The 24328-nt window shown below is 57.4% G+C and overlaps 2 protein-coding genes across 11 annotated transcripts in view; both read right to left on the minus strand.

Moving 5' to 3' along the window:
• Positions 1-2995, minus strand: USE1 (unconventional SNARE in the ER 1). Its single transcript, XM_059696323.1, has 8 exons — positions 2841-2995; positions 2507-2556; positions 2267-2345; positions 2015-2167; positions 1546-1558; positions 1095-1122; positions 641-815; positions 1-415 (listed from the first exon to the last, which is right to left on the minus strand). Exons 1-8 carry the CDS (start codon positions 2940-2942, stop codon positions 233-235), a joined length of 783 nt encoding a protein of 260 aa, XP_059552306.1. The 5' UTR covers positions 2943-2995; the 3' UTR covers positions 1-232.
• Positions 2996-4274: 1279 nt separating this feature from the next.
• Positions 4275-24328, minus strand: part of MYO9B (myosin IXB) — an 87320-nt gene continuing 67266 nt past the window's right edge. For 4 of the 10 annotated variants that reach the window (XM_059696330.1, XM_059696325.1, XM_059696331.1 and 1 more), the window contains 23 exons: positions 23252-23362; positions 21845-21967; positions 20737-20886; positions 20487-20653; positions 18952-19812; positions 18150-18216; positions 17638-17762; positions 15082-15215; positions 14657-14847; positions 12543-12641; positions 12244-12417; positions 12094-12135; positions 11595-11706; positions 10552-10625; positions 9951-10143; positions 9737-9865; positions 9395-9500; positions 9105-9236; positions 7504-7627; positions 7000-7047; positions 6504-6649; positions 5746-5873; positions 4275-5627 (listed from right to left, as the gene is read on the minus strand). In XM_059696330.1, coding sequence (XP_059552313.1) covers positions 5212-5627; positions 5746-5873; positions 6504-6649; positions 7000-7047; positions 7504-7627; positions 9105-9236; positions 9395-9500; positions 9737-9865; positions 9951-10143; positions 10552-10625; positions 11595-11706; positions 12094-12135; positions 12244-12417; positions 12543-12641; positions 14657-14847; positions 15082-15215; positions 17638-17762; positions 18150-18216; positions 18952-19812; positions 20487-20653; positions 20737-20886; positions 21845-21967; positions 23252-23362 — 3852 coding nt within the window. In that variant the 3' untranslated portion in view covers positions 4275-5211. Of the gene's footprint in view, positions 5628-5733; positions 5874-6499; positions 6650-6999; positions 7048-7503; positions 7628-9104; positions 9237-9394; positions 9501-9736; positions 9866-9950; positions 10144-10551; positions 10626-11594; positions 11707-12093; positions 12136-12243; positions 12418-12542; positions 12642-14656; positions 14848-15081; positions 15216-17637; positions 17763-18149; positions 18217-18951; positions 19813-20486; positions 20654-20736; positions 20887-21844; positions 21968-23251; positions 23363-24328 lie in introns of all 10 variants that reach the window. The other 6 variants (XM_059696329.1, XM_059696324.1, XM_059696334.1 and 3 more) reach the window with 4 other exon arrangements.

Below are 24328 nucleotides of genomic sequence, written 5' to 3' on the forward strand. Positions count from 1 at the left end.
TTTTTATTTTTAAATATATTTTTATTGATTTCAGAGAGGAAGGGAGAGGGAGAGAGAGAAACATCAATGATGAGAGAATCATTGATCAGCTGCCTGCCTCCTGCACACCCCCTACTGGGGATTGAGCCTGCAACCCCGGCATGTGCCCTTGACCGGAATCAAACCTGGGACCCTTCAGTCCGAAGGCCGATGCTCTATCCACTGAGCCAACCAGCTTGGGCCAGGCGGGTCTTTATTTGAGTTTGGGCATGATTCGGATGAAGAGGATCATGCTGATGAAAATGAAGCAGACAATGATAAGCATCGCCCAAAGCAGCCAGTTGACGGATTTCTGTGCGTGCTGCTCCAGCCGTTCTGATTCCGTCTTCAGCTTCTCCAGGTTCTGGTCGGCCATCTTGAGTGAGTGCGACAGGGTCTACGGGTGAGAGTATGAAGAGGACTGGGGTCGAGTGTGGACTCTCGCTACTGCCCTGGGGCAAGCCAGCACCTCTTGGCCCTGGCGGGTGCTGGTTCCTCAGCTGGGAATCTTGTCTGCTAACAAATTTGCATTTATCCAGCCAAGTCCCAGCCACAGTGCCCCTCTACTGGAAAACCTTCTCTGATGTCCCGGGGCAGAAGCCGCAGTTCCCACAGTCCACACCTGGTTGTCCTTCTTGATGACACTCTGGGCGGCCAGTGTGTTGGTCTTAAGGCTCCGGGCCAGGCCCAGCATTTCTTCTGCCAGCTTCTCCTGGAGGTTCTGGTGCTGCTGCAGGACGAGGTCTAGCTCGGCTGCCGACTGCTTCTCATCCCTGGGCCTGGGACCTGCCACCCCACTGACCTCACACACGGGTGGACAGGCAGATACGAGATGGGAGTGGGGTGGGGGGTGGGAGGTGGGGGAAGAGACAAACATGTTCCCAGGGAACCCAGCCATAACCCCACTTGGGACTGTTTCCCCTTCTTTGCTTTGGCTTCTGGGTAAAGCATTCCCAGAAGTGGCGTCTGATGGGTGATTTAGACGCTTGTGGTGGCGCCTCAGTGGTCCAAGATTTGTCCAGCGCCCCCCCCCCCCCCCCCGCCCCCCGTGCTGCCCAAGGGCTGAGGACACTCACGTTCTCTTCCTCACATCCAGCTTGGGCTCTGGAAGAGGAACAGGCCAAGCAGAAAGGAGGAGAGGATTGGTTCTCTGCATTCTGGTTTCTTGACCATTACCTGGGATGGGTCTGCTACACATAGGCCCTTTCCCAACTTGCCTGCTGCCCAGCAGGCTCCTGATCACTCCTCAAAGCTGTAGCTCAAATGCCCTTTTGTCTGGGATGTTTTCCTCACCCCCCTGGGCTTCCCCTGGCCCCAGGTCCCTCCCTCTGTTTTCCTCTGGGGACCATTTCCTCTGTCCCAGCTGCCCTCTCCAGACATGACGCGGTAATGCCCCCAAGGACACTCCCGGGGCTGTGGAGGACCCTGTGGGAGCCGGATGAGACACAAGGGATGGGGAGCAGCAAGGTCACATGTTATGTTCCAGGCAGTTGGGACTTGAGTCCTGTTCTGCTCAGGACCACTCACCTCCAGCAGAGTCCTGTAGGAAAAAGGGACAGGCAGGAGGTCATCTACCTTGTCATGCCCCCAAACCTGTCCTTTCTGCTCTCAGAACCTCTGTATCCTTAGTCAGGGCCCCGGGCAAGTCCCACAACCTCTGATCCTCAGTTTCCTCAACTATTAATAATGACAGCAGTTCATATTTTGAATGATTTAGCTGATCTATGGAAAGTTCTCAGAAAGGGAGCTGTCATCCTATTTTACAGATGGAAAAATCTTGTCTATCGGTGGCAGGTGGCAAGCCAGGAGCCAAATCTTGCACTTAACCAGACATGGGTACCTTTTGCCACGTACCAAACAAATTTCTCTTCCTCTAGCAAAACCTTGACCAGAATGCCCCTCTGGTGGGAAGCCTTGTTTCATGGCCCAGGGCAGAGGCCCCTAGGGTCCCTGTACCTGACAGAAGGGTTCCCAAGGACCAGGGAGGGTGCCCTACCATGCCCAGCAGCTCACTCCGCATCTCGCTGGTGTACCGTGCCCGTGACTGCAGATGGACCGTCTTGGTGGCGGGCACCCGCTCCCTGGCGGTGGTGGGCACTCGGCCGGGGGCCAGGAACTGGTTGGCTAGTGCCTTCTCGGAGGAGGACGTCTACAGGAGAGGGAGGAGGCTCACAACAGGAACAGGTCCTGGGGACTCGGAGAGCCTGCTGGGGGCTGAGGAAGCCGCGGAAGGGGTGCCTGTGCTCACCAGCTTCTCCGCCTGCAGCATCCCCTTCAGAAAGTCCACCTTGCGGGAATATTCGTTGATCACTTCACAGACCGGTTTGCTGGAGGGCGAGATGCAGAAAAAGAAAACCTGTCCGCTGTCCCCAGTTCAGAGAAAGGTCCCAGCAAGGACTGGAGCCTCGGGGGCCCCCTACAGCACCTGCCCCCGCCCCCCGCGGCCTCCACCCTCCGATAGGAAGCCCTTCTGGCCGTCTGCACTCACCTCGTCTGGGCTTTCAGGGCCTGCAGCATGTCCTCGAGGGCTCCCACGTACTGGGGAGAACAAGTGGGTGTCAGCCTGCACCCCGCTTCCTCCCCATCTTGCTCGAAGCGGGCAGAGCCAAGAAGGGGTTAGGGGCTGGAAAACGGAAGGGGCCCATGTAGAGGAGGCGGGGACCAGCTGAGCCCCAGGGACGAGGGTGGACGAAGCGGGTGGACGTGGCGGCGCCCACCAAAGGGGCGTGGCCAGGGCGGCTGGAGGGGGGCGGGGCCCGGCTGCTAGCCCCGGGCACCTCCCTAAGGGAGTCGAGCTCTAAGCGGCAATGCAGGGCCCCCACCTTCTCTAGACGCCATTCGTCCGGGTCCCGCTTCTCTGCTGCCATCGCCTCGCAGCGGCACAGCAGCCGCACCAGGTTCAGCTCCAGCCTGGACGCGGCCATCACCGACCGGCGGTACCGCCTCTTCCGCCGGCGGCACCCGCCGCTTCCGCCCGCGCCTTCTTGAGGGCGGAAGTGCCTTCATTTGACCTCCTTCCGGGTGGGCGTGCCCCTCTCTTTCGCAGTCCCAGCTTTAGGGCGGGAGTAACGTCTTGTTTCCTGGAGAGGCCACCGGGTCCATATTAACTCAGGGCCGGACCGCCAGCTTTCCGGCGTGGCCATCTCAACCCTTAACGAAAGGTTGAGGACCACGTAGGTCCTTCGGTGTCAGGCGCACGTGCAAACTGATCACTCCCCTCGCCCCCCCTTCAGTCTGATCACTTCCGACCCCACCCCCCCTTCAAAATTCCTCACCACACTCACTCCTGGCTGGGTTCTTCCCACACCCCAGTAGCCTTCCCCGAGTTCTCTCGGGAAGGGGAGGAGGGAAGAGGTTCGGAATCCATGGGTTGGGTTCCCATCCGAACTTACGTGGTTATGAGCACCTCGTTCCCAACCCCGACTCTGACTCAAACCTCCAGCCCTTCGGAAGTGGGCAGTGGGACGGTGTCACTTCAAGGGGGACACAGGTTAGCCCTTGGAGTGAGATGGGGCTGGGTCACCCCTAAGGCTCAGACCCCCATGGAAAGAACCCAGTCCTGGCCCCCCGGCCCCCCAGGGAGCCAAGGCTCATCCTGAGCAGACAGGGTGAATGAAGATGGAGGCTGCACAGGGACAACCCTGGAGTGCAAACGTTTTATCTTCCCAGCCCCAGGTCACCTGTGTTCCCATCACACCAGTAGGCCTGGTGTCCTCAAAGGATACAAGGGATGAAACCAAGCCCAGGACGGAGAAAGGGACACTCTAGAGCAGTGGTCCGCGGACCACTGGCGACAGCTGCTCCAGAGGCAGTAGGTTTTGAATCCCAGCCATGCCCCATCCCAGCGTGACTTTGGACAGTTCCCTAACACGTGCAGTCTTCACTGCTCCCACCTGCCAGCCAGCTCCAACTGCCCCCGTTTGCAGCCTGGGAGCTTGTGTGTGGGGACGCTGTTCCTGGCTCTGAGGCCCTCAGGGTGGATGGCCCTGGCTGGGGTTAGGCTGCAAGAGGGTGACAAGAGGCAACTCCCAGGACAGCAGGCTCTTCTCACTGAATGCAGTTCCAGGTACTCCCTGCTCCCTCTGGTTTCTGGATCAATATGCATGAGCCTCCAGCAGGCCCAACCCCCCTAGGGATGGATACCTGTGAAATTCCAACAGCAGTGTTTGCTGCAGGAGCAAGACAGGTCCTTCCAGAGACCACAACCCTGCTGCCCCATGCTCCTCCCACCCAGAGCAGGTATCACATCAAACACCTCAGTCACCTTTTCTTTATTTCACATGGTTTGTAGGACACCTCTAGTCCCAGACCCAGGGCCATCTGTCCAGGTGTCCAGGGAGTGAGAGGAGCCTGAGAGACAGGAGCCCCGCTCTGGAGGTCCCCAGGCTGTTCCCAGGGATGTGCAAACTCAGGCCTCGCCCTCCTCGCTGTCCTGAGTTCCTGTTCTGCCACAAGGGGCAGGCAGTGCCAAGGGTGGCCTCCTCCACTCAGGGAACAGTGGACAGAGTGATGACCACATTTGAGTCACCCTGGATGTGAGGTCTGTGGTACCCCAGGTGAAGGCTTCCCCCCACCTCATGTCCTCACTCCAGCCAACAGCCTGGATCACCATGGAAGGCTCCACTGCTTCTTTGAATGCACGGGGGCTGATGACTGCTGGCCAGGCCTGAGGATGAGACCCAGACAGACTGGGGGCAGTCAGGTGCCCCAATTGTCCAAACCCCTGGTCCAAGCCGTCCTCACTGTGGGCCTGAGCCTTCGAGGTGAGGCGGCGGCCATGTGGGTTTTGCTCTGAAGTCCGTATCCAGGTTATAAAGGCGAGGCAGGGCGTTAATACAAAAGTTTGTACATACACATATAAAAAACAGTTTGGTCTTCTGTTAAGGCTGTTACAGTTTAAAGTTATGTAAACCAGGCACAAGGTAACAGTTAACTGTAAAACCATACAAAACGTACAAAACGGGGTGGGAGAGGCCAGGCTGCCTGCCAGGATTTGGGGCTCTCGGCGGCACATCTGTGTGAACCGGGGCTCAGCCCTGGCCGGCCTCTCTCTGCTGGACTCTGCAGTTGGAGCCAGTGCCCACCTCACACTGCTCTTGGAGCTTTTCATTCCAGATCCTTCTCGGAGAGCCGAACGCTGGCGCTCCGGCACACGGCTGTCCTCAGATGTTCTGACTCTGGTACTGCGGGCCTTCAGCCATTGGTCTGGCCTGAGGTGGGGGGCAGGCAGTAGGTCGGGGGGTCCGAGTACCTCCGTTTGGCCCCAGGTGGCTGGTCATCCTTGTCCAGGGGCTCCTGAGTGCCCTGCACAGGCAGGTGTGCACCCGGTGTGATATACACAGAGTGTATCTGGTCCGGGCGTCGGGCAGGTGTCTCTCGGCGCCTCACTAGCATGGCAGCCTCCTGGGCACCTGGTGCCTGACCAGGGAGGTAGGAGGGCAGGCCAGGGGGGAGCTTGATGTTGGCCGTGGGCATGATGGGGGTCCGCCGGGGAGTCTTCACTCTGACCGTCATGAAGGACGACGGCCTTCGTCTTGGAGAGGCGGCCACCTCGGGGAGGGGGCTCAGGGCAGGTGCACTGGGGCAGGGGAGAGCAGGTACGGGGGGTCCTTTTGAGAGACAGATGGCAGGGTTACTGCAGCTTCAGGCTGGCAGACAGACCCTTGCCCGGGGGCCTGCCAGGGGTGGACATGGGAGGAAAAAAGCAGACGCTACCTTAATACTGACCTTCCGAGGTCCCCCGCCCGGCCCGCTCTTCCAATAGACTCTCGGTGCTGGCCGAAGTCTCCGAGTCCAGGTTCTCCTCGTCAGAGCCCCGAGGGTCCAGCTCTGGCAGCCGGTAGGTGATATCCTCCCTGGGAACGAGAGGGGCCCCAGGTCCCAGGCTGTTCCCATAGTGACAGACCACCCCATGCAAAGTGCCAGGACAGTATGGGACAGAGCAGGACATCCTGGTCCTGGACGAGACTCCCTGCCTCCAGAACGCCCCACCCCCAAAGCATACCCGGCCCCAAATGCCCCGGCCCCGCAAAGCTCACAGGAAGGTGTCGGGCTGTTGAGGGAAGCCAGGCACCTGGCCCAGGACTGAGCAAGCGAGGAGCTCCTGCCTTAGGCGCCCTACTCTGTAAGACTAGGGTGGCCAGCTGCCCTGGGTCACATCTGTTCTCCTGGCACAATTTCACACTCACATCTCAACTGGACACAAATGAATCAGTCACCCCAGCTAAGGCCACCTTCAAGACAAAGTCTGAACATCACCCCTGTTGCCCTCTCTCTCCCAGTGGGCACCATGGTTCCCTGTGGTGAAGAAGGAATTTAAACAGAGCTCCAGGCTGTGTTTTAGGAGCGCAGCGCTCCTCCATGAGGTGGGTCCTGGGCGGCAGGACTGAGCCTGGCCCATCGGCCCCAGAGTGCATAGTGGAGGGACTGGTGGATGGGGCTGGATGGTGCAGGCGAGGGCGGGAAGGGGACGGAGGGACACTTGCTTCTCCTCCTTGATGGACTGGATCCGCTCGATGAGGATCTCCTTCTCCCGGTCCTCGTCCTCATCGTGGCCGGCTGCCTCCTCCTCTGGCAGCACCGCTAGCTCCTCTGGGCCGCCGCTGCTTCCCCGGGCTGTGGGGCTCTTGTTCTGCAACAGAGAAGCAGCAGGTTTGGCGGCCCCTCCAGGTGGGTGGGGTCAGTGCTTGTGGGTGGAGAGAGGGTGGCGTGCACAGCTCGAGGGGTGGTTAGTTCTGCTGTGGCTGGCTGGCTGGGCTTAGTGAGGCTTCTCCAGGAACCACTCTTAACCAAGTGGCCCTGGCAGAGCTGGTTAGTTGTCCTCAACACAGGTGGTCAACAGGCAACAGGCCTCCCCCAGCATGCAGTTCCAGAGGTTAGGACATGCTGGGCCTACCCTACGAGGACCCTGGGGGCAGAGGGGAACCCCAGCATGCACGGCACTGAAGACATGCAGGGTGGGCCCACCAATCGTGTACATACCAGGACCCCCTCATAGGGAGACGAAAACCCCAATTTGAGAGGCCATGGCTGGGGGGAGAGATGAACAGAGGGTGACCACATGGGACCACGACGAAGATACCAGTTCTGTTATGGTCCATGGGGACAAGGGCATGTCCTCCCATGGAAGCGCAGGACCTGCCCTTTTGAATCCCTCCACCCCCCACTCTGGGGCCACTTCTGAGGGATCAGTCCCCTATGGGCGGGGCCCAAGTCAGCAAGGACCAGGGCTGGAGGATGTAACACCACCAAGTGGGTGACGGTCTCCCACTGCCCTGAGAGGGGCAGTCGGCAAAGAGGACAGGGCAGTAGTCATTTGGCTGAGGTAGGAATCGGCCCTGGACCAAGCTGCCTGTGGCAGGGGTGTTGGTGGTAAGGGAAGTGAGACCCCGCCCTGACACCCAAGCCCTGCTCACAGGGCCACTCCCACCCAGGCCACATTCCAACCACACCCCCACGGAGGACCCCACCACACAGAGTGCTCACAGTGTTCTGTCGCAGGAGCGAGAGCCTGCGGAAGGCAATGCTCTCGGCGGCCTCCAGCTGGCTGATCTCATCCATCTTCACCTTGTACTTCCTCATCTGTTCTTTGATCAGCATCTCTACGCACCTGTGACGAAGGCCCACGGAGAGGGTGACTCAGCTACGGTGCCAGGCTGGCTGGCCGGGGGACCTGGTATCCAGGGAGGTGTTGGCTGGAGATGGCACCATGGCCAAGGCAGAGACCCATCCGGAGACCAGGCAGGGCCAGGGATATGGCTGCAGCTGCCATCTTGACCCCAGCTGACTGGCTGGGTGACCCTGGACAACTCACTCCACCTCTCTGAGCCTGAGTTTCCACCTCAACACGCCTCCTTGTCGGAAGGAGGAAGTACGCAGAGGGTCGGAGTGAACTGACTCCTGTCACACTGCAGGGTGGGGATTATCGCATTTCACAGAGAAGTACTAGTATGAAGTGCAGGGAGGCTGGGCGACTGGCCCCCAGGGCTCCAGAACATGCACTGTAACCAGCAGTTCATCTGCTCAGTAGTCAGGGCCAGCCTGGAGCGGTCAGTACTGAGGGACTCCACCTGGAGTATTCAGCACGGAGGGCACTCGGCCTGGATGGACGACCAGTCACACGCATTTTCCCGTCACCAGAAGCACAAAGGAAGAAAGGAGCACAGACGGTGCTGGAAGAGGCGGGAAGCAAACCTGTCGGGCCAGCCAGGCCCCTCTGTTCCCACTGCCTGCCCGTCACCTTTCAGTCGTTGTGACAAGTGTGGCCTTGGGCTCACTGTCAGGCCTTCTTGGTGTGTTTGCCCCATGAAACCACCTACAGTGACAGGTTCTTGTTTTCTCAAGTCACCTACACTATGTCCTCTTAGTGACTGATGTCTGATGATCTTCTGAGGAACATTTAAAAAAAAATTTTTGTTTAAATATATTTTTAATGATTTCAGAGAGGAAGAGAGAGAGAGAGAAACATCAATGATGAGAGAGGCCCTAACTGGTTTGGCTCTGTGGATAGAGCGTCGGTCTGCGGACTCAAGGGTCCCAGGTTCGATTCCGGTCAAGGCCATGTACCTTGGTTGCGGGCACATACCCAGTGGCAGGTGTACAGGAGGCAGCTGATCGATGTTTCTCTCTCATTGATGTTTCTAACTCTCTATCCCTCTCCCTTCCTATCTGTAAAAAATCAATAAAATATATTAAAAAAAAAAAATGATGAGAGAGAATTATTGATCGGCTGCCTCCTGCACGCCCCCTACTGGGGATCAAGCCCGCAACTCGGGCCTGTGCCCTTGACTGGAATTGAACCCGGGACCCTTCAGTCCTCAGGCCGACACTCTATCCACTGAGCCAAGCCAGCCAGGGCCTTTTGAGGAATTTCTGGAGAATTTTGCAGAAGGCTCAGGGGAAAGGAGAAACCTGGAGACCAGCGCTTCTGTTTGCTACCAGCTCTCTGCTGCATGTGTGTCCCTCACCCTGGGATGAGGGGTGAGGTCTTCCCCTCCTTCATAGTCTTCAGCCTCGAAAGAACTCGGAAGGGTCCCTGGCAGGGCCACCCAGAGTGTGTGTGGGGGTGGGGCTGGCCTGGCACTCACGTGGTGATCTTAAGGACGTCCTTCATGCTGGTCAACGGGTCTGAGTTGTCAGGGCAGCGCAGGAGGCAGGGTGCAAAGATGATGGCCAGTGCACTGGGCGACATGCGGTTCACGTCCTCGAGCAGGGCCACCCTGCGCAGCGAGCGGCAGTTAGGGGGGGTGGCCGGGGGATCCCCCAGACCCTCAACATGGACCCACGTCCTGGTACAGAACCAGCAGAGAACACTCGCCAGGAGTGGGCAGTGGGGCCTCCTGCAGGGACCCCCCATCCCACAGAGAGTGGCACTTGCTTGACCAGGTGGAAGATGAGCCGCTCCAAGGAGTTGTGATTGGCTTCCGGCAGGTGCTCCAGGACGGCATAGATGGCGGCCAGCTGCTCCTGCTTCTCTGGCAGCTCTAGGAAGGCCAAGGTATCAGCTCCCCACAGGCCCCACCTCCACACACCATGGGGACAGGAGAGCCTCCACCGTGTGGGGCAAGAATCAGGGCCACAGACGGTCTGGGTCCCACCCCAGGCCTTGGTTTCTTAGCTGTGACTGGGTGGCCCTGCCTCCCTGGCTGGCCACAGGGTGCTCATGCCTACGACCCTGATATCAGCCCCCTGCCTGCCCTTCCACCATCACAGGACTCACCCACAGCTCGGAGGAAGTCGCCATACTGGGCGAAGGTCATGAGGGGTTCGGGCAGCTCCCTCAGCCACTGCTTGAGCACCCCGGTGATGGCGTGGATGGGGAAGTTATCCAGCTTGACTGTCGAGGGGTCTGAGGGAAGGGTGGGCAGGGCCGGTGAGCACAGTGCAGGCAGGAGCCCCGCCTGTGCGCAGGTCCCACCTGCCGTAGCACCCACCTGTCTGCAGCGCTTGCCGGAGCTCCCGCGTGCGGTTGGCGGCGCCTGACTTGCGGTAGAGGCCCTCGGTGTATAGGCCGTGCATCTCCACGTGTTCCAGAAGCTTCTCCAGTACGATGGGCACCGAAGCCTTGTCGCTGGTTAAGCTGTCCACGCACACGCCGAAGTGGCCCGGCTCGGTGCCCGGCTCACTCTGCAATCCCGGGGTTGGGGGGAAGTCTGGGTGAGCTGTCCTCCTGGCTGCCCTCAGGCTCCTCTGTGGCTCCACCCCTCTGTCCCTCATCCCCCACTGCAGGCTGCAGAGGTCAGATCAAGGACCACGGGGCAGTGTCTCCCTATGAGGAGCACCCATGGTCCTCTCAGAGCCGTCAGCCCCAGCTCCTGCCTCCGCCCAGTGCTCAGGACCCCGCCTTCCTCGGGGGCACAGTGAGGGGGATCCCCTCCACCACCCAGGGAAGGGAAGAGCAGGGCCAGGTCTGAGATGCCACACAAGCCTGGCCCCTGCCTTAGGGGCTGAGGCAGAACCGGATGTGCTTGGTTGGGGGCACCTGGGCCTGAACCTAGTGTTGTTTTGCACAGCTCCCGGCCGCGATGGGCTCACCTTCCTCCCACATGGATAGGAGCAGTAGGTCTGAATCTTGTGCATGCACTTCTTGTGGCAGGTCATCTTGCACACTAGGAGGTCATGGTGGGGCAGGGCGGGGGAGGGTGGTCACAGGCGGAGCATTAGGGACCCCAGGTTCCTGTGGCTGCCCGTCCCAATGGCCAAGGGGAGAGGGACCCGCCGAGTGAATTCTAAACTTGCACCACACAAATCTCTGCCCTGATTCCCAGGCCGGGGGGCTGTGTTGGCAGGTGTTCGTAGCTGGTGGTCCTCAGAGCCAGCCTGACTAGTGAGACAGGAGCAAGGGCTTAGGGGCCTACGCCTCAGTCCTGCCAGGGGTAGCCCCTAGGATTTGGCCTGTGATAGTGGTATGAGTGATGTTGCTTTTGTTTCTCCCAACCACACCAAACACCAGACTAGGGGAATGGCATGCATGGAAAGAAGAAATCAGCTACAATAAACAGTAGGTGGCACCGGGGTGCATCCTCATCTCAGCACAGTGACAGCTGCTGAGGTATTGATGGCAGGTATGGCAGGGAGAACTGCTCACACATGGCCCAGAGGGAGAGGAGGAGACCCTGTGTGGAAAAGAAAGCCAGGCCTGGCTGGTCCCAGGAAAATGCAAGTGCTTGGTTGCTCCTGTCCACCTGACCGAGGGTCTGTTGGTGGGGGCTGATTGGCTTCCCCTGGAACAGGTGGGAGGGGCTAGCAGCTCAGGTGTGCGCCCATAGGCCCAGAGGTGGGACACAGGGTGACCTGCTCTGGCGGGGGGTTGAGTGGGTGAGATGTGGCTGGGGGGAAGGCCCTGGTGCTCAGCAAGGGGTTGGGAACATGGTGGCAGGGTTGGGGGCACTGTGAGGGGTGAGAGGGTACCGAGGGGTCAGGAGGTACAGGGGTAGTCTGGAGATTTGGTGGAGGGTCAGGGGTTACCATGGGTTATAATGGGTAATCAGGGGTTTGGTGGAGGGTTGGGGGCATGGTGGAGGGGTCAGGGGTACAGTGGGGAGCGGGGGGGAGAGCCGGAGTTCTGGGACACTCACCGCTGCAGATCAGGGCCTTGTCCATGAGCCAGATGTAGGAGAGGCACTGCTCGCACGACTGCGGGATGCTCACCTGGTAGCTGGCGAACACGTGCCCGTTGTGCTGCTGGACCTGGGGACCGAGGAGGGTGCTGAGCAGCATTTCAGGGCCAGGGGCGACTCATTCATTCACAGCTGGTTTCTTTAGGACCAGGCGGGAAAACACACGCTCACCTGCACACACACACACACACACACTGGTTTCTTTAGGACCGGGCGGGAAAACACACGCTCACCTGCATGCGCGCGCACACACACACACACACACACACACACACACACACATACACTGGTTTCTTTAGGACCGGGCGGGAAAACACACGCTCACCTGCACACACACACACACACACACACACACTAGTTTCTTTAGGACCGGGCGGGAAAACACATGCTCACCTGCACACACACACACACACACACACACACACACACACCCCCGAGTGCGCACACTCGTACTTACAGCTCGTTCCTGCTTCCGCTTCTTCTTCTGAGCTTTGCTTTGCTGTGAGGGAGCACAGGCAGGTCTGTGTGGGCCCCGGGGTAACCCTTTCCCCAGCTGCCCCCCACACCATGCTGGGACCCTGCTTATACTCAGAGTGGCTCCACCAACCTTGGGCAGCTCGAAATCATTCTTGCTATGCCCACGGGTGAACTCGTCCAGCAGGGACTGGAAGAGGTTGAGGACCAGGTTGGGGTCCTTCTCGCCGCGCTCGGCCGCCAGGTTGCTCACAACAATCTGGTAGTTCTCCATCAGGTCCTTATAGCCGACGTGGATCTTCCCATTCTGCCAGGATGGAAGGTGTGACTCCCCTGGACAGACTGACTGATGGGGTGGGGGTGGGGGCAAGGTGCGTCCTGGGGAAGGCTGGGTGATTGCCAGGGCCCCCTGGGGGCTGGGGTCACACATACAGGGACTGAGTACATGGTCTTGAGGTTGCTCCTGAACTTCTCTGTGGCCTCGATGAACAAGCTCTCGATGGGTGTCTTCTGGGAACGCAGGTCATTTATCTGTGGAGGGGGCGGAAAGGAGAGACCCACTGACCCTGTGCCTCCTCGGGGTGGGCATCTGAGTGGTCACCACTTGGCCCCATCCCAGACCCTTCCCTGGTTCCCCTGGGCTCACAGGATAAAATCAGGGCTCTCTGGCCAACTCTGGTCTCTCCGGTCCATTTAGCCCAGGTTCAAACTGTTGACATTTGGGGCTGGATCACTCACTGGGGATTGTGGTGTGGGGAGGGGGCAGGGGCGGAGAAAAGCAGGACTCCTGGTCTCTACACACCAAATGCCAGTAGCACTCTCAACTGTGAGGACTAAAGACATTTGTAGACGCTGCAAAGTCCCCTGGAGGCAGAACTGCCACACGAGCACTTAACCCTGGACAGGCCCCAGGACCAGGGCTGCTCAATAGCCTGATTATTTCCCGATGAAGCCACCCTCTGCAGGGTCCCTGCCAGCCTGCGGTGCCTCTGAGAAGCTCCCAATCCTGTTCTGTCTGCTGTGGGCTTTTCCACAGCCGGAGCCGTGAGCACCACGAGGCCACGGCTCAGTCACCTCAGTGGCACAAGTAAGCGTCCAATCAGTATCAGCCACGAGACCCAATGCATTTTGTAAAAGCTTATTCTAAACAAAATGAGTTCATGGCCACGGCTGGGCCACCGCTGGGCCATGGCTGAGTCACAGTGAGGATGATGGACTGAGAGACAGTCCAGTGGGACATAGGTGTGTCCTGTGCAGGTTATTCCGGATCTTGGTGTTTCTTTCTTTCTTTATTTATTTTTAATTTTTATTTTTTTATTGCTTAAAGTATTACAAAGGGTATTACATATGTGTCCATTTTATCCCCCTGCCCTAGACAGTCCCCTAGCCTCCCCTATTCCCCAGTGTCTTATGTCCATTGGTTATGCTTATATGCATGCATACAAGTCCTTTAGTTGATCTCTTACCCCCCTACCTCCTGCCCCCCAACCCTCCCCAGGATCTTGGTGTTTCTGTGTCCTTGTGTGTGTGAGCAAGAGGGGCAACTGCCCCCAAAGGTCACCGCAACACAACAGATGAAGCGTCTAAGTGTCTTCTAACTGCAGGTTTCAAACATCCTGGGCAGGAACCACAGGATAAAACGCACCTGCTGGGCGTGTGCAGATGAGACAATGCCTGAGCGTGTGCACGTGAGACAATTCCAGCAAAGGTTGCAACCCCTTGCCATGGCCCCTGGGTCAGGTTCATCCCTGAACCAGATGCTTTTTAAAAATATATATTTTTTTATTGATTTCAGAGAGGAAGGGGGAGGAAGAGAGAGAGACAGAAGCATCAATGATGAGAGAGGATCATGGATCGGCTGCCTCCTGCACGCCCCACACTGGGGATCCAGTCTGTAACTCAGAAATGTCCCCTGACCAGGAATTGAACCCTGGACCCTTCAGTCTACAGGCCGACGCTCTACCCACTGAGCCAAACGGGCCAGGGCTAAGATGCTTTGGATTGTAACACAGTTCTGCACGTTGTGTCCAGCCCCTAATAAGACCTCACAGACATTTTGCAGAGAAATTTAAGTAAAGTTGGCCCTCCATAGCCATGGCTTCCATATCTGTAGATTTAACCAATTCAGAAAACAAAAACAAAACACAACACCCTGGAAAGTTCAAAAAGCAAAACTTGAATCTGCCACGTGCTGAGCACGACTCGGAATCCACGTGAGTGCGGTGACGTGTCGGCACACCCTGCTGTAGCCCACATACAAGTATAAGGGACTTAAACATCCACGGATTTTGCTATCCACAGGGGCCCTGGAGCCAATCCCCTCAGATGCTGAGGACACCTGTTCCTGGGCTGACCAAGGTGAATATAAGTTACAAGTGGCCTTGTGTGAGCCCAGGCCAGGTTTTACAGGAAACGTCACTTCCTGTGCTAGAACGGTGCCCCTGAGCACTTTGCTGGGTGGTGACAGCCTGGTGGCCCCGATCTGAGCCTGCGCACGTACCCCACCCTGTGCCTGTCTTGTGCCCCCCGAACCCGCGCTGGCCGACCTTGTTGAGCAGGAACTCATCCAGGTACTTGAGCTCGTTGGCATTGGTGATCTGGCGGAACACCGACTCCCGCCACTTCTCTGACACCGTGATTCTGCCAATCTTGAGGTTTCGGTTTTTCTTCCCTTTGCCTCCTGTCTCCTTGGTGTGCTTCTCGCCCGTGGTGTGGCGGTGCTGGTGGCCCGATGGGGCTGTTGGGGAGAAGGAGTGGCTGGTGAGGGTGGGCTCTGGGGGGGACGGTGGTCAGCCTCTCGGGCCTGGTCACAAAGGGAGCCAGGACCCCTATTGCTGTAAACGGATCCACAGCCAGAAAGTGCCTCCAAGGGCAGAACCAGCCCCGAGGGTGTGCCGAGGCCTCACTGGGGATGGGTGTCCCCAGGGCCCCCAGGCTCTGCCGTCCATCCCTGAGGCTTCGGGTGACCGACCTTCGAGATTCTTCTTCGTGGTGACGGCTTCCAGCACGATGTGCCCGGGGACTGAGCCCTCTGCCTCCTCCGTGCCCTCCAGGCTGTACTTTTTATCCTTGTTCTTATGCAGGAAAAGTCTCTTAAATGTGGACCTGAAGGAGAAAGTCAGGGTTTCTGTTTAAGCCTCAGGAAACAAAAAAAGATATAAAGCCAAGGAAAGGGCCAGCTTACCATAAAGACAAATACCCCTTCTCTGTTATCGATGGAATCGGGTGCTACTAAAAATGAGGTCGCCCTAGCTGGTTTGGCTCGGTGGATAGAGTGTCGGCCTGCGGACTGAAGGGTCCGAGGTTCGATTCCAGTCAAGGGCACATGCCTGGGTTGCGGGCTCGATCCCCGTAGGGGGCATCATTGATGTTTCTATCTCTCTCTCTCTCTCTCTCTCCTTTCCTCTCTGAAATCAATAAAAACATATTAAAAAATTTAAAAAAAAATAAAAATAAGGTCAATTTTCGTGAACTGACGGTGGAGTCAGGTGAAAAAGCAAGATGCCAATCAGATGCTGACCCCATATTCATACAAAAAAATAAATAAACGCACCCCATCTTCCTCATGTTTTTACGGTACAAGGTTAGAGGGAAAATATGACAAAAAATAAACACAAAGTCGTGCGCTGTGGCTAGTGTATGTGGGGGGTGAAAAGCTGTGTCTAAGTGCTGACCCTCAGAGGCTATGAGCATGATCTTATTTGGGGAAGGGTCTTTGCAGATGTGAACACGTGTAATAGACTGTCTCTGTGTGTCTCCCCAAATTCATACGCTGAAGCTGATGCCACCCGCCTGACTGTGTGCTGGTCGCCAGGATGGCACTTCAGAGATCGTGATGGGCTGGGTTTGTGAAAGGATCAACATGCCTTTGGCTAGAGACTTACTACATCCATCCTTGGAAGAGGAAAGGAAAAACTTTAAAAAATTGCTAGTTTAAATCCAAATTCTTACTTTATGTATGTAAAATGTCCAGGTTGCTGCAAGATCACCACAATTTTTTTTTTGTTAATCCTCACCCGAGGATATTTTTTCCATTTTTAGAGAGTGGAAGGGAGTGGTGGAGGGGAAGAGAGAGAGAGAGAGAGAAATGTTAGAGAGACATATCGATTGGTTGCCTCTCGTATGCGCGCTGACCAGGGCCAGGGATCGAACCTGCAACCCAAGTATGTGTCTTTGGCCAGGAATCGAACCTGTGACTCCTCGGTGCCCAGGCCAATAGTCTAAACACTGACCCCAAAGAAAAATAAAATAAAAACAAACAAAAATACAAAAAACAAATAAATAAGATAAACACTGACCCACACCGGCCAGGGCAAGGTCACCCCTTTCCAGCCAAGCTCAGACAGTGGCTCTTTGTGTAGGTTGTTAACAGGGTTGTGCCGCTGACAGGAGGAAAGGCTAGACTCACAGCAGGTGGGTGATCATTTAGAAGAACACAACACTACTGATCCACACAACTTCCTGAATTTTTGTTACATCACAGAAAACCTTATCAGCTCAGTAATTCTAGTTAATCTACCAAGATAATGTAACTACATTTAATTTTGTGAGTATACAGCAGTGATCTCCTATTTTGGTGTCAGTTTTTCAATAAAGTTTTGATTATTGGCAAAAAATCCAGTCATATGCTGAAGCCTAATCCCCAGTGTGATGTTATTAGGAGGTGGGGCCTTTGGGAGGTGAGTGGATTGTTAAGGGTGGAGCCCTCAGGAATGGGATTATGCCTGCCCTTTAAGCTGCTCATTCTGTGGTATTTTGTTATAGCAACTGGAATGGACTAACACACTAAGTGAAAGATCTCAAGATGAGGTCATCTGGGTTACCCAGGTGGGGATAAGTATCCTTATGAAAGAATGAGAGGTGACAGAGAAGGTCATGTGACAACAGAGGCAGAGACTGAAGGAATGCACCCACAGCCCAGGGCACCTGGAGTCCCTGGAGCCGGAAGAGGCATGGAGCATGCTCCCTCAGCGCCTCGGCAGGAAGCGTGCCCACGGCGCCTGGATTTTGGACTGGTGGCCTCCAGGACGGTGAGGGGAAAACTTCCATGGTCTGGAGCCACTCTACTGGTGGCTCTTTGCTTTGGTGGCGGGGTGTCTGCAGTGGGGACTCTGCCTCCCACTCCAGCCTGCTCTTCACCTTCCCTCTCCACAGCCCACCTTCTCTGCTCTGGGATGGAACCAGCCGTAGCTCTTGGGCAGGAGCTTCTGGGGATGGAGTCTTGGCCTAGATTTTCTATCCGAGGACCCAGGAGGTGTTGGAGGTAGGGACGGGGCAGCTGGTTCTGATTCCATAAAAAGCCCAATGGAACCCATCTGTGACCCTGAGGTGACCCAGATTGGCTCTAGGCATCAGTGGCATCGTTTCATCCTGATGCTGACAGGACCTGGGCTCCACGAGGGCCTCTTGTTATAGATCTGCCACCGAGCAAGCACCTGCCTGACGCAGCTTTGTAACTGTCATTGGTGTAGGAGACCAGAGCGCTCCAAAACCGGAGGCCTGAGCCACCCCCAAACCCCACACTCACTTAGAGTCCGCCTGGGAGCCCGGGGACAGCCCTGAGTCTGTGCTGGTAGATGCATCGCCCGACTTCTTCTTCTGGACGGCCGCCTTCTTCGTGCTGGGCTCGCCATCCACGCTTTCCGACAGAGGCTGGAGAGAATGGGGCCAGGTAAGCAAAGGCGGCGCCTTGCTGGAGGAAAGCAAGGGGTCCCAGCTTCACCGTGTGCTCTGTCCACTGACTCCCCTTCTTGCTCTCTCTCTTTTCAATGGATTTTTTGAGAGAGAGAGGAAGGGAGAGGGATAGAGAGAGAAACATCAAGGGTGAGAGGGAATCACTGATTGGCTGCCTCCTGCACGCCCCCTATGGGGGGTTGAGCCTGCAACACGGGCATGTGCCCCAACCGGGAATTGAACCACCAACCTCTTGGTTCATGGGTCAGCGCTCAACCAGGTGAGCCCCCTTCTGTCTCCAGCTGCCCTTTGGGGCTGAGGTGAGCCTGGACCCTGAGGGGAGAGAGCTGCAGCCTGAAGCTTTACCTGAGTCTTGGCCTGGGCCGGGAGGAGCTTGGAGACATCACTGGTGGATAATGAGATGCGCCTCTCCCTGCGAGATCACAGAAATGTGGCTTTTATAGACAAGAAAGAGTTTGGATGTGTTTTTTGTTGTAACAGGAGGGTAATTCTATTGGCATCTGGTGGGTAGAGACTGGGGATGCTGCTCTGTACCCCGCAGTGCACGGAGAGCGAGCCAGCCCCAGGTGCGGCCCTAACAGAAGCCCGCCTCCACTTCACTCTTCTTTCCTCCCACCCAGTGGGCCTCTGGGACAAGGGTCTGGTCCTGGAGTCACCGATATTTAGGTATAGGGTCAGGCAGGGCATGCTGAGAGCAGGGTGCTCCTCTCACAGCTCCTGAGCAAGTGCAGTGACCCCCATTCACTGATGAGGAAACTGAGGCCCAGGTGGGGTGGGGAGTGGGGCCCCTGACCGGAGGGGCCTCGTCCCTGGAGGCCAGGCACGTTTTGAGTGAACACAGCTTATTTCCATGGGAAACCCAGGGTTCTGGGTTTTGTCAGGCAGCCTCAGGCAGGTGCCTCATCCTTGCTAGACCCCTCTCCCTCCTTCCTCAGGGTCTCACACACCTGGTGTCAGATCTTGGACATGGAGCTGCTCATGTATTTTGGGGACACCTGCACCCCACAGTGAACAGGGTGGCCCCACCCAGAGAACAAGTGGGCCCCAGATACTGTCGTGTCAGCTGGTCCTGCTGCCAGACCTTTGGCGGCGAGTCCCCTGCCCTGCCTGCCCACTGTGATAGGACAAAGGAGGGTGCGGGGCTTACTCTGTGGCCGTGAGGGAGGTCCCCGTGACCCGGTGCCGCTCGCTAAGGTCCAGGGACTGGCTCAGCACAGCGCTGGGGCCAGTAGCCATCAAATTCTTGCCTCGCCACAGCTCCACGGCACTGGCCAGCCGCTCGGAGACTGGTTCACGGTACCGCTGAATCTGGGTGGAGCTTCCGGGGCTCAAAGGCCTGTCCTGAGCCCTGGGGCCACCACTCGGCTTGCTCTTGTCCTGGGGCTTCTCGGGGGTGGTGACGGGGGCCGGTGCGCTGACCCCGCTGTCCAGAGCCAGGCTGGTGGGCCGTTCCACGCGGTCCTGAGGTGCCTGCGGGGTCTCCCCGGGCACATGGCAGGCTGGCAAGGCTGGAGGAGGCGCCCCGGGCTGATTTTCAGGAGCAGGGCTCTCGGCCTCCGGCCCTGTGTCTGCGAGGGCTTCATCCTCCCTGCTCTCCTTTCTGTCCCGGGGGAGGCGCTCCTCCTGCTCGGGGGAGGCCATTTCGGAAGGTTCCCCCAGGGCGCTCTCGTCCTTACAAGACTGCATGTGCTTGTTCTGGAGTTCCACGTGCTCCAGTCCTCTCTGCCGCCGGGACTCGCGCTTCTCCCGGCTGCTGGGCACTTTCTCGTGACTTTCAGGGGGCGTTTTCTGGGACAAGGGAACCTTCTCTGGGCTGGGGCTCTCCTCAGGGTGGACGCTCTCCGCAGGGGGCCCGTGGCTCAGCCACACCCCGGGTTCCAGCGGCGAATGCTCGCCGTCCTCCGGTGGTTCTTGGCTGGGCCTACCCTCGGCAGTTCCTTCCCTTGAGGCTTGCAGGGCTTCCCTCTCCTCTTCCGCCTTCTGCTTCTCTGCGACCATCTGGCGGAAGCTGATGCGAGGAGAGTAAAGGGGGTGGGTTCAGGAACTACCATACTCGCAGCCCCCAGAATCCACCCGGTTTGTCGGGGGCCTCCGAGCCACACTTTGGTGGGACCCCCGTGCTGCTTGCATGCTGGCCAGCCAGGCACAGCCTCCGGCCCTTAGAGAGGCTTCCAGAAAGGCGGAACCTCCTCAGCTAGAATAGGGGGATTGGGGAGTGGCCCTGTCCTCATGGCTGTCCCTGCCCCAGGTTTGCCTGGCTAGCTCAGGGGTACCTTCATTGTGGGGGAGGCCTGTTAAGAAACCCCGGAATTCCTTTGGAGCCCCGGCCTGGTGGACACCCAAGCTGCATGTGTGCGGTGTGGTAGGAGGGGAGCCCAGGGTGGCCTGAACCCCCTGATTCCAGGTGCTCCAGATGGGCCTGGGTGAGCAGGTGCAGATGTCCCTGGTGGTGACCAAATGCAGTGGATGGTGACTTGGGGCTTTGCCGTCAGCACCACCCACCAGCCCTAGAATGTCTCTCTGGGATTTGTGTCCAGATGGCTGGATCCCACCAGTCCCTCCCCACCCTCCCTGCATTCAGAATGATATTCTGACAGCTCTACCTGTATCTCAGGCAGCTTTAGGGTGAGTGAACTTTCTGGCTTCTGGAACATTCTGTGGGGAGGGCCCTGTTCTGCTCACCTCTTGCGCTGCAGGTGCCCCCGGCAGAGGCTCTGCAGGCGGATGATGCTCTGTCTCTGGCGCCGGTAAGCTGCCCGATGCCGGTAGCCCCTCCATGTGGCCTGGAGGTATATGGCTGCCTGTGTCCGCTCCAGAGCCCGTCGGACGCGGTAGGACCGCCAGCAGGCCTGAGAGCAGGGCAGGTGTTCAGGGGCCAGGTGTGAGCCAGCCTGGCCAGCCCCACACCTGGGCCCTTCGGCCTCTGCGATACCTGGATGGTAATGGCCGCCCGCCTCATCTGTAGGAAGTGCCGGCGTTCCAGCACCATCCGGAACCAGCTCTGCAGGAGCAGGATCTTCCGGACGACCTCCCGGTGCAGTGTTTCCTGCAGGGCCTGCCGCTCTGTCTCCTTCAGGAAAACCTGGGTAGGGGATGGGGGTGGGGATAGGAGCGGTCAGAACCTGAGTCTAGGAGGTTTGCACAGCCACCTCGAGAGTGAGTGCTGACTGACCTGACCAAGGGGAGTGTTTTTTGAAATGTACGGAGATGCAATTCCTGTAATATGAAATTCAGTGCATTTAGAACATTCACAGTGCTGTGCACCATCGCCTCTATCAGGTCCAGAACATGTCTTCACTCCAAAAGGAGACCCTGTCCCAGTGAGCAGTCACTCCCCATTCCTCCTCCCACAGGCCCTGCATCTGCTCATCTGCTTTCTGTCTTTCTGGATTTGCTTCTTCTAGCTATTTCGTCTAAATAGAATCACAAACTATGTGGCCTTTTGTGTCTGGCTTCTCTCACTCAGTATGAGGTTTCCGAGGAGGCAGGGCTGAGGAATATTCCGCTGTGCGGATGAACACTGTGTTCACACATCCACCAGTTCATGGATATTTGGGTTGTTTCTACCTTTTGGCGATTGTGACTAATGCTGCTATGAAATGTACAAGTACTTGTCTGAATGCCTGCTTTTAGTCCTTCTGGGTCACTATCTAGAATTGGAATTGCTGGGTCACATGTGTTGGGGAGTCATGAGGGATTTTGCACAACAGGGAGGTGAGCTTGGCACTTGTTGGACAAGAAGCAAGTAACATACATCCAGAGGTGGAGACGGTTTCTGGAGGGAAGACGAGTGAAGGGAACCTGCCAGATGCTACAGTGGTTGCTGCCTGGCCCTTGAACACCCCGTGGAATGCTGTGATGGTCTGTGGCCTCCACGTGAGGAAACTGGAAACGGGCCTGAGGCTTGCGCCCAGCCCCATGTGCTCCCTCGGCTTCCAGGATGCCCGGGCATCAGGCCTCAGCAGAGGCCTCTATTTCCCAGTGTGTGACCCAGGGGCGTGGAAGGACCCTGTGTGACGGAAGGCGGGGGGGACGCTGACCTTGGTCTTTCCGATCTGGTAGCTCCTCTTGTCGACGTTCATCTTCTCCAGCAGGGCAGAGATGACCTCCCTGCAGGGCTGGGCGTTCTTGGGCAGCAGCACCTGGAACTGCTCTATGAAATCCTGGGTGATTTAGGCAGAGAGGGGAGAATCCGAGTGAGCAGCACCAGCAGGGATGGCAGTGCCCTCATCAAGCGGTTCCCGAAGCCGAAGCTTAGTCTGACGTAAATGGTGTGGGAGCTAAAATCGTGGCGTTTCTGAAATCGTCTGAAACCTAAGAAAGCCTGTCGCAGACACAGAGCACTGGGTCTTTCAGTCCGCTGTGCGTGGCCATGGAGGGCCTGCTCGGTGCTGCTACTGTTGGGGGGAGTGCCCAGGAGACGGGCCACCTCAGGGAGGACTCAGTCTACGGCTCAGTAGAGGGGTGGACTAACTGGAGGCACATGCTTTTTAGGAGAACAATTATGTTAAATTTCAAGAGCCAGTCATTAGTAAAACACACTTAGCACTTTCTCCCTTTTCTGTAATTTTGCCTTTCCCATTTATAAGGTTAGAAAAATCATACTTCCATTCTGTGGATAAGAAAAGAGAGGCACGCCATGATGCAGTCACGTCCCCACAGCCCCGCGGGTAAATCTGAACAGAGACCAGGTGTTGCCACTTCTGGCTCTGGGGCCACTGCTCAACCTAGCACCTCACAACTGGTGCCAGCTAGCATAACGAACCTGGGGTTTTCAACCTGGGCCATGCTGACCTGTGGGGACATTGGTGATGTCTAGAGACATCTTGAGTTGTCAAACTTGGGGGCAGGGGTGAGTGTGCTACTGGTATCGAGTGGGTGAAGGCCAGGGAGGCTGCCCAGCACCCACGGTGCACAGGATGGCTCTACCATAGAGAACGACTCAGTCCCACGTGTCAGTGGAACCACGACTCAGAAACTGCTCTACAATTTGATCTTCACCAACGTGAGGTTACTAATGACCCCTGTGTTTTGAGAATGCCCAGAGAGCCCTCTCTGAGGCTGCCATTTCCCTGGGCCTCAGTTTCTGTATCAGGAAAGTAGGAACCCGGCCCTCTAGCTGCTGGTGGGCAGAATGAAAGAGTTGGGTATAAAAGCTGGCAGAAGGTGCTCAATAAAGGGCAGGCCACACGGGGTCTGCTTGTGCAGATCCCTCCTCCTGGCTCGGTCTCACACCTCCGCATCCTTTATGGCTTAGCTGTGGCCCAGACACCTCTTCTGAGGAAAGCTGCCCTCCTATGACGGAACGATCCGGCGGTGCCGGGTGGAGAAGCCCTGGCGTAAATAACCGGATGGGCTCGTGCTCCAGAGCAGCATCCGTCCGGAAGCAGAGGTGGCTGGCCCTCGGCCCTCCGCTGTGTCGTGGGCAGCCACGCCTGTCAGCCCACCTGGAACGTGTACTTGGCGCTGTAGCCTGACCTCCGGATCCGCACCGTCTCCAGCATGCCCGTGTAGCGCAGCTGCTGCAGCACCAGCTCCTCGTCGAAGCACAGCTCTTTCTGAAACGGGATGCAAGCAATCAGGGCAGGTGCCTGTGGCCAGATGTCCAAGCCGGCAGGCGGCGGGGGAAGAGGGACTGTGGGACAAGGTCCTGGGGGATTCCAGATACGGACATGGTCCTGGCTGGCCTGGAACTGTCCCTAGCACAGCAGGCATGGGCACCTGAGGATCCGCCTTTCCTTTTTGGAATAAAGGAGTGCTCAGGGCACTCATTTTTTTCTCGAAAACCTGATATCTGATTTGTTCTAATCCTGGTGTTGAGGAGACATATGTCACTCCTTACTGCCTAATTCAAGGTAATGTGTTGCAAAGAGCCCTTTTCTAGGGGCCCAAACCAAACCTGGGCTGAACTTGTCCTCTGTGCCAGGTGCGTGGGTAAGCACTGAGGATTCCACAGAGGAGAGCATAGCCTGGGGGTGGGCAGCCAGACGCGTGTGTGAAGGGTGGATGCCGCTGAGGTCCCTGTGGGAGGTGTCATAGGAGAGGGGACCCTGGGCCGAGTGCTGAGGTGGAGGGCGGGGAAAGCCGGGTGAAGGCCCAGAGAAGGAGGTGGAGGCCGAGGGGCTGACAAGAGACGTAGGGAGATGCCTGCAGCTACGGGGCAAGGGGAAGGAGGGAACAATGCTGGCTCAGGGGGCTACAAGCCCGGAGCTCAGGGGCACGGCCTTCACGCCAATGGGTGTTGTTTTAAGTGGATGGAAGGGAGGGAACGGCACTGGGGACGGGGTGGTCATGACTGGGTGGGGGATACTGCTTCTGGCATCTGGTGGGCTCTTGGAGGCCAGGGATGCTGCTTAATACCTTACAACGCACAGGTCAGGCCCCCGCCCCCCTCCCCAAGAACCATCTGCTGGCACAACCCTTGCCCAGAGCAGGTATTGGGGGAGCATTTCCCAGGTTGCCCGAAGCTGAAGTAAGAATCCCTGATGGAAGAAGGAGGGTCATACTCTGTTGCCAGAAGAATG

The sequence above is a fragment of the Myotis daubentonii genome, chromosome 5, assembly GCF_963259705.1.
Source record: "Myotis daubentonii chromosome 5, mMyoDau2.1, whole genome shotgun sequence".
In the NCBI taxonomy this organism is placed as follows: Eukaryota; Metazoa; Chordata; class Mammalia; order Chiroptera; family Vespertilionidae; genus Myotis; species Myotis daubentonii.

Bases quoted from the DNA above. Each gene is read 5' to 3' on its own strand.
- USE1 (XM_059696323.1), bottom strand. From the start codon at position 2,942: ATGGCCGCGTCCAGGCTGGAGCTGAACCTGGTGCGGCTGCTGTGCCGC. The intron at 2,168-2,266 runs GTGAGCACAGGC...CCTCTCCTGTAG, and splicing joins TGCTGCAGGCGGAGAAGCTG to ACGTCCTCCTCCGAGAAGGC. The intron at 416-640 runs GTGTGGACTGTG...TCTCACCCGTAG, and splicing joins TCATCAAGAAGGACAACCAG to ACCCTGTCGCACTCACTCAA.